Source organism: Typopeltis vanoorti, chromosome 20, assembly GCF_054136105.1.
Source record: "Typopeltis vanoorti isolate ZY-2024b chromosome 20, IOZ_Tvanoo_1.0, whole genome shotgun sequence".
In the NCBI taxonomy this organism is placed as follows: domain Eukaryota; kingdom Metazoa; phylum Arthropoda; class Arachnida; order Uropygi; family Thelyphonidae; genus Typopeltis; species Typopeltis vanoorti.
In genome coordinates, this window is record NC_143568.1 from 94,863,406 (window position 1) to 94,879,173 (window position 15,768).

A 15,768-nucleotide genomic window follows, 5' to 3' on the forward strand; every position below is an offset into this window, starting at 1 on the left:
AAACGAATATTCTCAAAGTCTTTTTCCTTTTCAGGACATATTATACTTGCAACATCCAGCAGACATTCTTTGATAAATTCTCCTTCACCAAATGACTTAGAATGCTTAGCGATTTTTTCGCTTAACAAAGCTGGCTTTGACAATGCTGTGGTGTTGCATTCTTTGCTTGTTGAACATTTGCTGCTGGGTATCCAAGTTCTTCAACTTCTGTATTTCATCTTTTCGTAGTTGTCCATCAATTTTTGGGTGATCCGCATGTCTCGAAGTAAAGTGTCTCTTCAAGTTGTATTCTTTGTTAACGGATACGGATTCGTTGCACAGCAAACATACAGGCAAACTTTATTCAGAATAAAATAATAATCCTCCATCCAGTTGTCTTGAAATTGACTATTCTCTGCATCTACTTTTCTTTTTTTTACAATAACCACTGACATTGTCCCAAATTTATAAGCGATATTCAGAACTGTCAAACAAAAACTGTTTTCTACACCGCAGGCACTGAACAGAATACAATATCAACGCAGGCACCAAACAGAACATAACATCAATGCAGGCACTGAACAAAGCACAGTACCAATGCAAGTACCGAACTGACACGTCGTAACACGTTCACACACGCCGCTAGTCAAAGTGAGAAAGAGACCCTGGGAGAAAACATAGTGTGTTTTGCACCATGAATGAGACAAACTTCACTGAAATAGATTAGGGCCGGATCCAGCCCGGGGGTTGCCCATATGTGGTCTAGAGACTGCAGGTATGAGAGTCCTGAGAAAGATTAACGGCATGAACAGATGGCATCAATGGTGATATCATATTAAAAATGAGGATATTAGGAAAGAACTTCACATTGTCTTCATCCAGGAATGCGTTAGCAGAGCTAATCTCAGGTGGTATGGTCACTTAAACAGAATGGGAGAGGAAAGATTAGCAAAACAAGTGTTCTTTTCCAGGTCGGTAGGAAAAAGACCCAGAGGAAGACCAAGATATAGGTGGATTGATTTAGAAGATAGAAATATAAGATCCAATAATGTTTTGGAGTCTTGACAGGTAACAGACTGATTTGGAGGAAAATTGTAGATAGGAAGTTAGTAATGATGTAATTTTTCATGTAGTGTTATTATATTCTGTATACCTCTTGAGGGTATATATCAGGAATTTTATGATGATGATGATATACACTTGCAAAATTGTTACTCAGTAGATCAACAATTTCATCTGTCTCTTACCAGCCATCTGCACTCATTAAATTTATCCTTCCTTAGTTATTTTCCCTTCTACTTGCCAGGTAACTGAAAAGCTCTTTGGGATTTCCTTTTGCCTCTTCAGTTGATTTATTCTCATAATCATATTTTGCTTTCCTTATCATGCTGGTCACCTTTCTTCTTATATATTTCTCCTACACAACATTTTCTTTTTTTGCAGCTCTTGTTTAATGATATTACTCATCCATCTAACTTTTACCTGATTTACCCTTCTGACCTTGGGTATACCTCCTGAATTCCTCCAGATAACCCTTGACTATCCCATATGCACTTGAAACATACTTCCCTTGCAGATCTTTATGCCATGATACTGCATCAAGCTGCCTCCTAAGTATATCATAATAACCTACCTTAAAGTTTCACACATACCCCTGTTAACTGAATTTCCACATATTTTGCTACAGCCCAACTCAAGACCTGATCCCTTTCCCCAGTTTGAAGTAATGTAGTCAGCTATCTTAGATATTGACAGGTCTTTTGACTCTATAACAAGATCCAATAATATGTGTATAAATTCCATTTCCTTCCTTCCATTTGATCTTTCCTAATTTCAATCTGTCTCCGAAGTTGAAGTCTCCCCCATAATAATTATTTGTCTTGCGCTCATACTAATCTGCTGAAACATATCTTCCACATCATTCCAGGCATATTCTGGCCTATAGCAGCAGCAATTTTATATTTTGTCCTGTTGGCTTCGATCTCATACCAGATTGACTCACAAGAACTGCCATCTGCCCAACTAACTCCTAATCTTGTTGGATGCAATTCATCTGCTATCATCAGCAGTACTCCATCCCCCATCCTATCTACTTTATCCTCCCTGAAAATACTAAATCCATTACGTTGTATCCCTGTAGCTACATCATTGTTTTTATGCCAAAAGTTGAATTGTATTAGACTATCTTAATATTTTGCATATCCTTGAGATATAGTTCTGGAAATATGCTGATGGAAGAAACTTACTATTGCTGAAATTAAGTCAAAATTTAACTTAAATTACTTAAGCTAAATGTAATTTTATTTTAGTGATATTGATTACAACATTGGAATGATAAGAAAATAATATATATTAACTTATTAGCTGATATTTCACTAGTATTATATCCAGCATCTTCAGAGCACAAGAACAATTTTGCCACAGTACATGAAATAGCAACAATTTTGTATAACAGTGGGAATAGTTTAAAAAAAAAATTGTAACAGACAACACAAGGAACAAAGTCCTAATTGGCACCATTTGTTGTTGGACAAAGATAGAAAACAGGTATTAATTAGATCATAAAATACCAGTCTCCCAGATTTTTGATAAATTTATACAGCAATACTTATTGAAATTTGGAGTATGTTTTTTTTTAGAACTGCTTTTGATTCCAGAAACAATCTCTTTGACTTATATATTTAGAAACAGTGATTAAAAATAATTAGATTTATAAATTCAAATATCTCTAAATACTGAGATATTTAGGTATGGAGACAGAGGTGCAATATCCAACTTGTTTTTTATGTTATTTTGTCTATCAGATTAACAAGAAAAGTATAAGCTGATCAGTATCTTAGGAGTGGTTGTTAAAATATTGGAGAAGTTGGTGAAAGAATTCAGGAACATATAGATTGGTTCACACTCTATGGAGAAAGGGAGGCAACCTGTTTTTGGGAAGGGCAAGTATTGCCTTAAGGTGACGTTAGTAATTACATATACATTTTATTCAGGAATTAAGTTATATTACTTAAAAGGGGGAGACAGTGAGAACATTTTGTTCAGGAAATTTTATTACCTTTCTTGGAATGTATAAAATCACTATCATATCGGAGAAACTTGCACTGCTTGTTTTTACTTGTACAGCAAAGTTATTCATATCACTGGCCCAGCCAAAAGCATTTTAGTCTTTGTATAAATTTGTAATTATTATTATATGATTTTAACAAAAATATAGATTATTTGACAATATTTTCCTTACCTGAAGTATTGTTTTGTCAAAGAAACAATACTTCAGATCAGACAATGTGTGAAGAGAAAGCAGTACAGTTTGTGAATGTGTGAGGTGAGTTTGAAGGACGAATCAAATTGTATAAAAGTGATGGATTGCATTTGAATGGTTTTGAAGATGGTCATTTGGAAAGTCTGCTGCTGGAATGGAGAGTGAATGAGTGCAGAGAATGGATCTGAGCAAGCAAGAAGTGATGTGGAAGAGAAGAAGAGTAAAGGAGGGAATGAAGTGGTGCTTATGAATGGAGAAGTGGATAGCATGAATTCTTTCCATTTCCCCACATGCAAGATGGGAAGGAATATTAGTCAGAGGAGCCAAATCTGGGGAATAGAGTTGATGTTCCAACAATTCATAGTGCAGATCCCTTAATTTTCCCATTGCCAAAACACCTTTCTGGGCATGTGCATTGTCCTGATAAAAGATGATTTTTTTCTGCTGCAAGCCAGGTCTTTTCTCGCGAAGTTTTTCATCTAGTCTGGTTAAAAGATCGGAATAATATTTCTCGATTATTGTTTTACCCTTTTCAAGATAATTAATAAACAAAATGCTTTAGCATCCCAAAACATTGATGACCTTTCCTGCTGATGGAACCAGCTTTGTCTTCTTTGGTGCGGAACAACCAGCTTCTGTCCACTGTTTTGACTGCTGTTTGGATTCTGGTTTGTAATGGTGAATCCAAGTCTCATCTATAGTAATAAATCAAATCACAAAATCAGTTTTATTCTTGTTAAAACGCTCGAAGCACTGTTCAGAGATTTTCATGCGAGTGCATTTTTGATCTGCTGTGAGTAAGCATGGCACCCATCTTGTGCAAAGCTTTTCATTTGCAATTCTTCATGCAAAATATATCCTACACGTTCTTTTGAAATGCCTATAGTCTCAGTAATTTCATGCACTTTGACTTGCCCGATCATTCAATGCCATATCGTGCACTTGATCAATGATTTCTGGTGTTGTTACACTTTTTGGATGTCCTTCATGTGGATTATCTTCAAGGCTGGTACAGCGTTTAAACTCGGCGGCCCATTTCTTAATTGTCAAAAATGAAGGAGAAGAGTGTCCATAAACTTTTATGTACTTTGAATGAATTTATTTGGCGTTAAACCTTCTTTTACAAAGAATTTTATAACTGCACGATACTGAATTTTATTCATTTCAAGTGATACAGATAACACTTTTGCTTCAGACAGCTGTATAAAACAAACTGCTTGATATAATGACTTGCATTTTCACATGGATGCTTATGACAGATGTACCAAATTAAAAAAAAAAAAAAATCTTGCCAATAGTGTTGCCATCTATGGTCGAGGTCGAGAACTTTTCAGACTACCCTCATAAGTTGTATTGTTATATTGTATTAACCATTTATCTAAGTTATGTAATGTTCATAACATCATTCAGTGAGGCAAAGACAATCTGATTACCTTCAGTTCCACCAAAATAGTCTTGCCTTTTCTCTCACAAAAGGATCTCAGCTCACCTACTCTTATCCTCTGTAGTACACACAAATTATTAGACAGGATCAAATCTCTCACTTTGGACCGAAAGTCACTTTCAGTCTCCTCTCTCATAAACACATCACCTCAATAGCTTCCTTTGCCTCCAAAAAAAAAACACATTCTTAATTCTGCTCACCCTAATAATGAAGATTCTGTCATTCGTCTCCACTGATCTGGAACAAATCAGAAAACATTTTTAGATACTACAATGAACTGGAGAGAAGAATTGTGGAATCAACAGAAATTGTCTTCAGTCTGGTCCATCTTAATACTAACCTTAGCTTTAACCTATCTGATTGTCACTCTTCAGCTATCCAGCTTTTGTGTTCACAAGATCATGCCCATGTAAATGATGTGTCCAACAATATTGTGGCATCCAAAATGCCTTCAGATATCAGCAATACATTTGCAAGTTAATTTATAGCTGTTGTTTTGTTTGTAATATATATTTTTGGATTTAATTTTTTCATGCACCCAGTGAAGTTTTATAAGCAGACGAAACTTGTTGTGCACTCAAATAATAAATAGTTGTTTCTATTATTTTGGTATCTCTTGGCTTCTAGTTATTAAATTTATTTAATTATGCATGCACACGCAAGCGCACCCACCCACCCACACACACACAGGTATCTCTTGGCTTCTAGTCATTAAATTTATTTAATTATGCGTGTGCACGCATGCGCGCATACACACACACAAACAAACCTATAATGACATCTCATAACAAAAGGCCATTATCATTGAAAAACATTGTAATTATTTGAAATAACACTATAAGTTATAATGACAATCAAAAAGACAAGGATTCTTCTTCAGCTTGCTGAACCTCTAAGGTCTTTGCTGCATGTGCCAACTTCTTCCATTCCTTTCTGTCTTGAGTTCTTTCATTCCAGTCCCAGATCTCAACCAGGTCTTTCTGAATATAATCCTCCCAGCACTTTCCATCAGGCTTCATCTTGAATATTTGTTTAGTCATTCTCTTCTCCTGCATTCTTTCTACATGTCTGAACCATCTCAATCTGCAAGTTCTGATTTTGTCAGCTAGAAGTGGGAATCTGTAGAGTTAATATAGTTTTTGATTATGTCTTCTTTTACATTCACTTGTTGTGTTATCTCTGAGGCTTGGAGGCCATATTCTGGCTTTTATTTCTGTATTTTATTATCTTAATTAATCAGTGTTCCAATATATTTCAAGGAAGCAGAACTTTTAAATTTAAGGTTATCAGTGGTAAACTATTTCTTTTCCCCTTGATTGCGATTTCTGCATACATTTAAATATTGAATTTTATCATGGTTGATTTGTAATCTTAGTTTTTTAGCTGCATATCCTAATAATGTTGTTCTGTTTGTTTTATCTTTTGCAGTTTCTTGAATACATTTTTATAATGCTAAATTAAAACAGGATGGGTGAAAGGGCATCTCCTTGCTTCAATTCTTTCTTTATATCAAAATATCAAAAAAATGAGGATATATTTTTAAAAAAATCTAAAACTTTAAACTTATTAAACCATTGAAACATTTATTAAATTTCAGAGCACTAACATCTGAACAAATATTATTGTTCGGATTTTAGTGCTGTGTGATTAATGTTTAGTACAGTTTGGCTGTAAATACCTGGTTCTATTCCCACATAGCATGAAAGGAATCTTTTTTTTTTTGACTAAAGATGAGTTTGATAGTTAGTGCAAGTAGCAGTTTTTTTTTTTTTTTTTTTTTTTTTATTCTTCATAATATGCAAACTAGACAGAGTACACATATGCATTGTACAAAATGGACTTGCGTAATAGTTTTTAACTCTTTGGTGTAAATATGATCTAAACTAAGCATCCAACTGTCATCATATTCCTAATCTCCCACCAGTTTTCAAATATAAATTTTGAACTACTGCCATTTTACAAAGGAAGGAGTTTCAATGAATGGCAGTTATTTTAAAAATGCCATTATTTCATGTGATGAAATTATTAAAACTGTCTACCACATCATTGTAGAAAGAAACATTCATTTCAATTATGTGGTTCAGATACTAGCACTTTAAAATTATAGATTTTGATTTGATTTTATAATAGATGTAGGTTGTTATTGTTTTTTCAAGAATAAAACTTTTTCTGATTTTTATTACTCACATAATTTATTATTCATTAGATTTTAGCAGAAACTCAGAGTGCAAGACAAGTCCTCAAGGATATCAATGCACGTCATGCAGAATTATTAAATTTAGAAAAAAGCCTTAAAGAATTGAATACTCTTTTTGTAGATGTGGCTATGGTGCTTCATAGTCAGGTGAGTGAATAGGTTAAATGGTGCATGATCTAAAATTTTTAGAACAGCCCAGTAAAGTTATGAGACTTACTATGGAAGATCCATGTAATTATCAGTACAAAATGAAAATAGACTTGGCTCATAGTGTGTTGTCTCTTTAGTCTAATCCAGTGTTTCCCAACGTTTTTTGGATCATGCCCCGCCTCAAAGATTTTCATGCTCCCCCCCCAATATAAATTTTGAACTACTGCCATTTTACAAAGGAAGGAGTTTCAATGAATGGCATGAGTTTCAATGAGTAGTCAGCGAAGTTCTGAAAAAGTATAACATAAATATGTACTTTAAATAAAAAAGGAACATAGGTAAAACTGTTTTTAATTTGACTTTCTTCAATGAATATAAATTTTATATTACACTTTGTATATTATAAAACATAAATCGAACTGATCTCAGGAAAATAAAATCCAAGTAATGTGATCTTGAGCTTGATGTCTGCTGCAAAGAGTTTTTATTTCAGGTACTAATTTAGTCATTTTCAATCTCAAATCCCCATGGTTTGTGATATCCAGATGATTTCTTTTTTTCAGTAGCAAGTCATTTACAGCACTAAAGCCACATTCAACTAAATATGACAACAGGAAGGGCAACAGTATTTTTTTTGCAAAACTAGTTGAATTTTGGTATTTCGTTTCTGTCTCATCAGAAAGCCATGCCATTGTTCCTTTTATATTAAATAAATTTCTAAACTCATCATTTTGCTTTTCTGAGAGTTCTTGATACTGCATTTATGTTGACTGCTGATGTCTAATGATGTCAGCTTCACAAGGTCACGAGGTGACAAATGCAATGTCATTTTCAAATCTCCCCCCCATGGGGGTGTACGCCCCACACTGGTCTAATGTAATCTAAACTAAGCATCCAACCACTTGGTCATCATATTCCTAATCTCCCACCACTTTTCAAATATAAATTTTGAACTGCTGCCATTTTGCCAAAGAAACAATTTCTGCCACTCATATGGCATCCACATTTCACTCTCTATCCCTTTTTTGTCTACCATACCTTTAGACAACTTTAACAGATGACCTCTTATTCTCACACCATCTATGCAAGATAACTGGGACAAGATGCCCTTACAACACAAAATTCTTTCCCCTGACTTGATTATTTTATTTATTTATTTTTTTTTTTGAGGTCTCTCACTGTCCATAGTCCCATCTGATCGTTCCACCTTCCATTGTTATAACTAAGCTTGATGATCTTTGTTCTTCGTGTTATTGTTTCCATATTTCTGTTCCTTCCTCATGAAATAACAGGAACTAAGATTTATGACTCTGTGCAACATTCCTCTAGTCCTCTAGCATTCAGTGCTGATGCTTGTTTTGCCTTCTTTAGCTATAGTTGTTTGATTTTGTTGGACAAGCATAGTTCACTAGATCATCTTCCATTGCAATCCATTCAGAACAGCAGGTTGTGTGCGTGTGTGTGTGCACATTCTCATATATACCAAACTCACTTGTGCTCCTTGGTTGTGGATGCAATCACTTGATCACAGAAAACATCAAAGCAACCTCCAGGCATATTTCTGATAGAAATAACTGAATGAGGCAGATGAAAAATCAACAGGCCTAAAGTTGCTTTGATGTTTTCTGTTTGTCATATCATTCTCAAGCTATTCACAACCGTGTTGTGAATAGCCTGAAATATTCAAATGGACTGTTTGTAGTAATTCAGTTCTGAATATATAATTTTATCATCATAATCAGTTTCCTGATATGTACCCTCAAGGAGTGATCAGGCTACTATGACAGGATTATGTTGATTAAGTTTACATTAATATTAATTTCCTGTCAACATTTTTCCACCAAATTATTCTATTACTGTTAGCACTGCAATATCATCATATCTAACATTTCATTCTTCTAAGGCACTTCTGAACTGAACCTTGGTCTTCTTCTGGGTCTTTTTCGTGCAGGAAATGCAAGATGGCAGGAAAAAGACCTGCCATCTGTTTCGCTAACCTTCCTTCTCCCATTCTCAGTGACCGTATCACCTACAATTAGCCCTGCATACACATTCTTCACTGCAAACAATGTTAAGTTCCTTCCTAATGTCTTTAGTTTTATTATGATTCTACCATCAATGCCATCTGTTCAGGAACCTAAATTTTCTCAACTCTCATATCTGCAGTCTCTAATCTTTAATCAAGTGATTTATTTCTAACCCAACTTTTAGATCCATAACTTAAAACTTGTTTGAATGCTGTTTTGTATACTGCTATTTTTTTGTATACTAGTTTGGTAGGTTGACTAATTTCTCTCTTATTCCATATAAATTTTTTCATTTAGCTCCTCACCATGCCAGCTTTGCTTATTCTGTTGTTTATTTCGAAATTTAATTTGCTATCTTCACTAAAATCTGTGCTTAAATACCTGAAATGTTTTACTTGTTCTATACGTTGACCATAACATTGCGAATGCAACTAAAGTTTTCTATGTTTCTGCCTATTTTCATAGTTTTAGTCTTTTTATTGCTGATTTTTATGTTGCTGATTTTCATGCCAAATTTGTTACAGCCATAATTCAGTTTTATTATAGAATCCTGGAGACTTGCACTGGATGTGTTTTGGACTACATCATCTGCATAAAGCAAAAAGCTGATTTTGATATCTCTGATTCTAATATCAGTTTTATTGCCACTTTCTTTCAAAATGCGATCCAAATAGATGATGAATAAGATTGAAGATTGTCTAATCCCTAATATTACATGAAACCATCTTCCTGTATTTATTGAAGGAAATCATACTGCTGTATGATTTCATTCATTTCGAACTGATGACTAACACCTTAAACTTAGACTATGTATTGCTCTGTGTAATGTTCCATTGACCCCATATAATTGTAATTTAAAAGCTTTTCTCTGGGCACCTTGTCATATGATTTTTTTGAGATCAACAAAACTTATATACAGATCATTGTCATATTCCCATGATTCTCAACTATTTGTTGTAAAGTAAAAATCTGATCTTTAAAACCTCAGTTTGGCCTGAATCCACCAGCTTGTTCTTCTCCCAGTTTCTCTTCCACAATTTTTCTCAACCTCTTTTCAAGTAGGTTTGCATAAATGTTACCTGGAACACAGTAGAGAAATTTCTCTGTAATTCTCACATTCACCTTTATTCCCTTTTTATAGATGGTAACTATATAATATATACAGTCATCCCTCGACTTACGTCCATTCGAGTTACATCCATCTTGTCCGAAAGTATAGTCGAAAATAAAATTTTAGACTATACTTTCGAACAAGACGAAAGCCAGCATAAAGTAAAAAGGTTTTTATTTAGCAACAATGCAGTGGCTTCAGCACATTCAGTGGCAACCTCCCTCAGCAGTCGATGCTTGGCTTTAATACTTCCTCTGTTGATTTTGTGTTTGAAATTATGTATTTATCATTATGGTCTGAAAAGTTCTCGGCCTAACAATGTAAAAACGAATATATAATTTCAAAATTATTTTTATTTTTTCTTATTTTCTTATTTTTATTAATATTTTTATTTATTAATACATTTATTCCAGTGATGCTCCACCACCATCATCCCGTCCCAGTAGCGGTTCTCAGTAAGATCTGCAAAATACAGCTGCAATCACCTTTTGATTCGAAGAAAAACTCTTACCATCGAGGAAGAGTTTTGGTTTTGGGAGGAGATAGAAGTCAGAGGAGCCAAATCTGGGGAATGGGGTGGATGTTCCAACAATTCATAGTGCAGATCCTTTAATTTTCCCATTGCCAAAACTTTTGTGGGCAGGTGCATTGTCCTGATGAAAGATGATTTTTTTCTTCTACAAACCAGGTCTTTTCTCACAAATTTTTTCATTTAGTGTGGTTAAAAGATTGGAATAATATTCCCCAATTATTGTTTTATCCTTTTCAAGATAATTAATAAACAAAATGCCTTTAGCATCCCAAAACATCGATGCCATGACCTTTGCTGCTGATGGAATTTTGTCTTCTTTGGCACTGAACAACTGACTTCTGTTTGTTTTGACTGCTGTTTGGATTCTGGTGTCTAATGGTGAATACAGCTCTCATCTATAGTAATAAATCAAATCACAAAATCAGTTTTATTCTTGTTAAAATGCTCCAAGCACTGTTCAGAGATTTTCATGAGAGTGCATTTTTGATCTGCTGTGAGCAAGCGCAGCACCCATCTTATGCAAAGCTTTTTCATTTGCAATTCTTCATGCAAAATATATCCTACACATTCTTTTGAAATGCCTATAGTCTCAGCAATTTCACACACCTAGACTCGCCAGTCATCCAATACCATATTGTGCACTTGATCAATGATTTCTGGTACTGTTACACTTTTTTGGACATCCTTCATGCAGATCATCTTCAAGACTGGTACGGCCACATTTAAACTCCTCAGCCCATTTCTTAATTGTTGAAAATGAAAGAGAAGAGTGCCCATAAACTTTTATGAACTTCGAATGAATTTCATTTGATGTTAAACTTTCTTTTACAAACAATTTTATAACTGCACATTACTCAATTTTATCCATTTCAAGGGATACAGACAACTCTTTTGCTTCAGACAGCTGTATAAAAAAAACTACTTGACAGAATGACTTGCAATTTCATATGTATGCTTATGACAGATGTACCAACTTAGAAAAAAAAAATCTTGCTGATAGTGTTGCCATCTATGGTCATGGCCGAGAACTTTTCAGACCACCCTCGTACACACACACACACACACACACACGAACGAACGGACGGACGGACGGGGAGGACTGAAAACTTCTGATAAATGCCTAGGACAAAAATTATATTAAACAGTGATGTAACTACAAGAAAGAACATATCTTAAAACCCTTCAACTCTCTCTCTCTCTCTCTTTGTTCACTGGGCATCTACAGATGCCGTATGGTCTCTTCGATGCTCAGTGATGTGACACACCAGGCCTCGCCATGTAGTCCTGTTGTTTACCTTTCTGGCAGCTTCAACTCTCTGAAGATCAGTCACTCCACACATGCCATCCGTCCATCTCATTGATGGTCTACCCCTGCCTCTTTTTCCAGGAACTTTACTTTCTATTACTGTTCTGAGAAGTCCTCCTTCCATCCTTTCAATGTGTCCAAAATATTTTAACTATCTTTTGTCAATATCCTTAAGGATCCTTAAAGTTCTACTAATCTTTTCTAACACCCATTCATTTGTATGCCTTTCAGTATATGATATCCTCAACAGCCTTCTGTAACACCACATCTCAAAAGCAGATATCCATTTCTTATCTGACTTCTTTAGGTTCCAAGTCTCGCATCCGTAAGTCCCTGTTGGCAAAACAACTGCATCTAAAATCCTCAACTTTGTTCCCATGGCGATAGATCCATCCTTCCAGATTTTAGACAGGTCTCTGACTGTTGTTTTAGCCATTCCTAACCTTTTTCTGACATCTTCTGAACAGCAATTCTTCACATTAATAATGGATCCCAGGTACTCAAACTTGCTGACTTCCTCAATTCTTTCTCCATTAAGATACATTTGTTTCTCAAGAGCTTCTCTGTTTGTTTTTCCTTTGAGAACCATGATCTTTGTCTTGCTAGAATTGAGTTGAAGTCCTCTGTTATTACTGATCTTGTTAACTTTGTCAAGAATTAGTCCTAGTTCTTCCATGTCATTACAAAGGAGTACTGTATCATCAGCGTACCTCAGATTACTGATCAATCCACCTCCTATCGTAATTCCTGTCCTGAGCTCCTCCAATGCTTCATGCATGATGTCCTCTGCATATATACTAAACAAGTGAGGAGAAAGTAAACATCCTTGTCTAATTCCTTTTCCTTGTCAACCTCCATGTTTAATCAAATTATAATAAATTGTGCTGTTTCTTTTAGGATATATAAGAAGACATGTCAGTTCCTTTATGATGATTATCACTTTTCAGCACACCCTTAAATATATATATATTATAAAGTTCTAAATATATGTTATAAATGTATAATATAAATATATGCATATTATATCCTAGATATATAAATGTACTATATATTTATATATTTTTTGTTTGCCTTTATGCAATCGTGTGTTTCCAGGATGGTGTTTTTCAATATACAGGATCGTGTGTGTGTGTGTGTGTGTGTGTGTGTGTGTGTGTGTGTGTGTGTGTGTGTGTGTGTGTGTGTGTGTGTGTGTGTGTGTGTGTAATACATATTTATATTATATATATATATTATATATATGTGCAGTATGAGAGAAGGGCTGATCGGGCTAAGGTTAATAAGGGGAATTTTTCCACTATATGGCAATCAAGAGAAAGAATACTTATGGCAGGTTGACACTGGTGGATAGTTATGGCAGCAGAAAAACAGTTACAAAGAATATAGCAGAATTATTGAATGAGCACTTTATCAGTGTATATCATACTGGTGTAAAAGATGTGGTGCAATATATCGAAGGGAGGCAAGCATTAAGAGAACTGGAAGTGAAAGAATTGAAGTGTATCAGGTGTTGATTGGGTTAGATGTCAATAAGGCTGTGGGAATGATTGACATATCGACACATGTTCTTAAAGAATGTGTGTAACAGCTGTTACACACACATGCCTTAATGAAAGTCTTGCAATGGTTAGGATTCCTAAGGAGTGGAAAGAAGGCAAAATAGTACCACTCTACTAATACAGACTAGTCTGTAATTTCCAATTATAGACCAGTCTGTATAACTGCAGTTGTGGTCAAGGTGTTGGAGATATTGGTTAGGATATAAGTTTCAGTAAGGAAATACTGTGAGTAGACATATTACTTACTATTATAATAACTTATAATACTGTACTTTTTTCTTTCTTTACCATACTCATCACCTTCCTAGCCTGCATTTTGTATTTTCATTGATTTATGTGAGTCAATTCCGTTATTATAATAGTAAGTAATATTGGTTAGGAATAGAATACGGGATTGGAAATATATATTGAAAACTTTGTAAAAATGTGTCCATCTGATGCAGAATGGATATATCAAACAAGTCACTGAGTTTCTACCTTATGCGCAATGTGAGAAGTGCAGCCCAGCATGAATGTGTTAGTAGATTGACACAATGAAGATTCTGCTTCATCTTTAGATTAGACTTTCTAACTAAGCTTCTTGGATTATACAGTGTTGCAACTGTGGTGTCCTCCATATCCTGAACATGTATTTGATATTATGAACTATCTCAAACTATCTACACATTCTAGATTGTTTCTAGTAGTTTTGTTTTTTTTTACCTCCAATACTGAAATGCATTCTTGATTGAATGCATTTTTTTATATCACATATATACACACTCACACACAAAGAAACTACAATGCCTATGGCAAATAAATAGCATGTATGAATTGGGATCAAGAACAAAGTAATCTGTTGAGGTCTTTGGAGAACACTTCATGGGAAAGACTGTTCTACAGAACTGAAGTAGATGGAATGAAAGATAAAAAGGAGGTAAAGGTTTGATGAGTCAGCAATTCAATTCTAAAAGGATTTTGGGCAGTAGGTTTAGCAGAAATGGAGGATATGACTGATGTCAATGCCCTTGAACAATGTCCATGGAATTATTTGTAGAAGAGACAATATGAAAACTGACAGTCTATAAGACAGTAGTTAAAAAGAGTTTGTGAAAGGGAGCTGTCAATCAGCCAACCTGTACTTTCCTTTAGTGTTGCACAGTGATCAGTATTCATTCGGTAAATTATAGAGACTACAACTCTGTTATGAATAATTATTTTAATTTCCTGATGTTTCGACCTTCATATTAAGGTGATCATCTGGAGTATATACACACATACATATATATATATGTGTGTGTGTATATATACATACATACATACATACACTCAATGGCTAATAAAAACCCTTTGTTATTCTCATCTATTTTATTCATAAAAAACTCAATACAAACATATATGTATATTTATGTGTGTGTGTGTGTGTGTGTGTGTGTATACACACACATATACATACATATACACACACACACACACATAAATATACATAAATTCTACGTCTCGAGGAACACCAGAGAGACATTGCTTACAAGAGAACCAGAGCTACTGCCCTATCAGACCATGTCTTGTTTTCAATAAACATGAACAACGAAAGCCGCCAACATGAAGTAAATTGGACAACAACTTCAAACCTACACATTTGCCATGATGAGGTAGAACGCCGCATTGTCCAGTCAAAAGAAATCACCTTGGACCCTCTTTATATGAACAATAATCTCAGTTATAATTTGCCTGACTCTTACAGCTCTACTATCAGATACTGGAGATCTCGCGGAACCACATACACACAGGTGTACAACAATAGAACTTTAACACGGACTATAGCTCAAGTTCTTAATAACTGTAATTTACAGTCAAATATTATAGTTTTATAATTGTATAGGTTTAGAGTGTCTCAATGTTTTCAGTGTCTTTTAATAACTTTCTATGTTCTTAATGCCTGATGAAGTCGATCCCGACGAAACATGTTGCGTTTCAAATAAATCTCAATTTGTTATAATTCTTGGATTTTTAGTCAGTTTATATAAAAATGAATATATATATATATATATATATATACACATACACACATATATATATATTATATATGTATATATACTCCAGATCCAGATGACCTTAATACGAAGGTCAAAACATCAGGAAATTAAAGTAATTATTCCTAACATGGTTGTAGTCTCCATAACTTACTGAAATTAAAACCAACTTGTTTTGAATAACTTGAA

The 15,768-nt window shown here is 34.5% G+C and overlaps 1 protein-coding gene across 4 annotated transcripts in view; it reads left to right on the forward strand.

The window, feature by feature from the left end:
* Window positions 1-15,768, forward strand: part of LOC150095677 (syntaxin-like) — a 280,662-nt gene that overhangs the window by 191,871 nt on the left and 73,023 nt on the right. For all 4 annotated transcript variants that reach the window (XM_090410061.1, XM_090410062.1, XM_090410060.1 and 1 more), the window contains exon 8: window positions 6,892-7,029. In XM_090410061.1, the coding sequence (XP_090266187.1) occupies window positions 6,892-7,029 (138 nt within the window). The remainder of the gene's footprint in view (window positions 1-6,891; window positions 7,030-15,768) is intronic.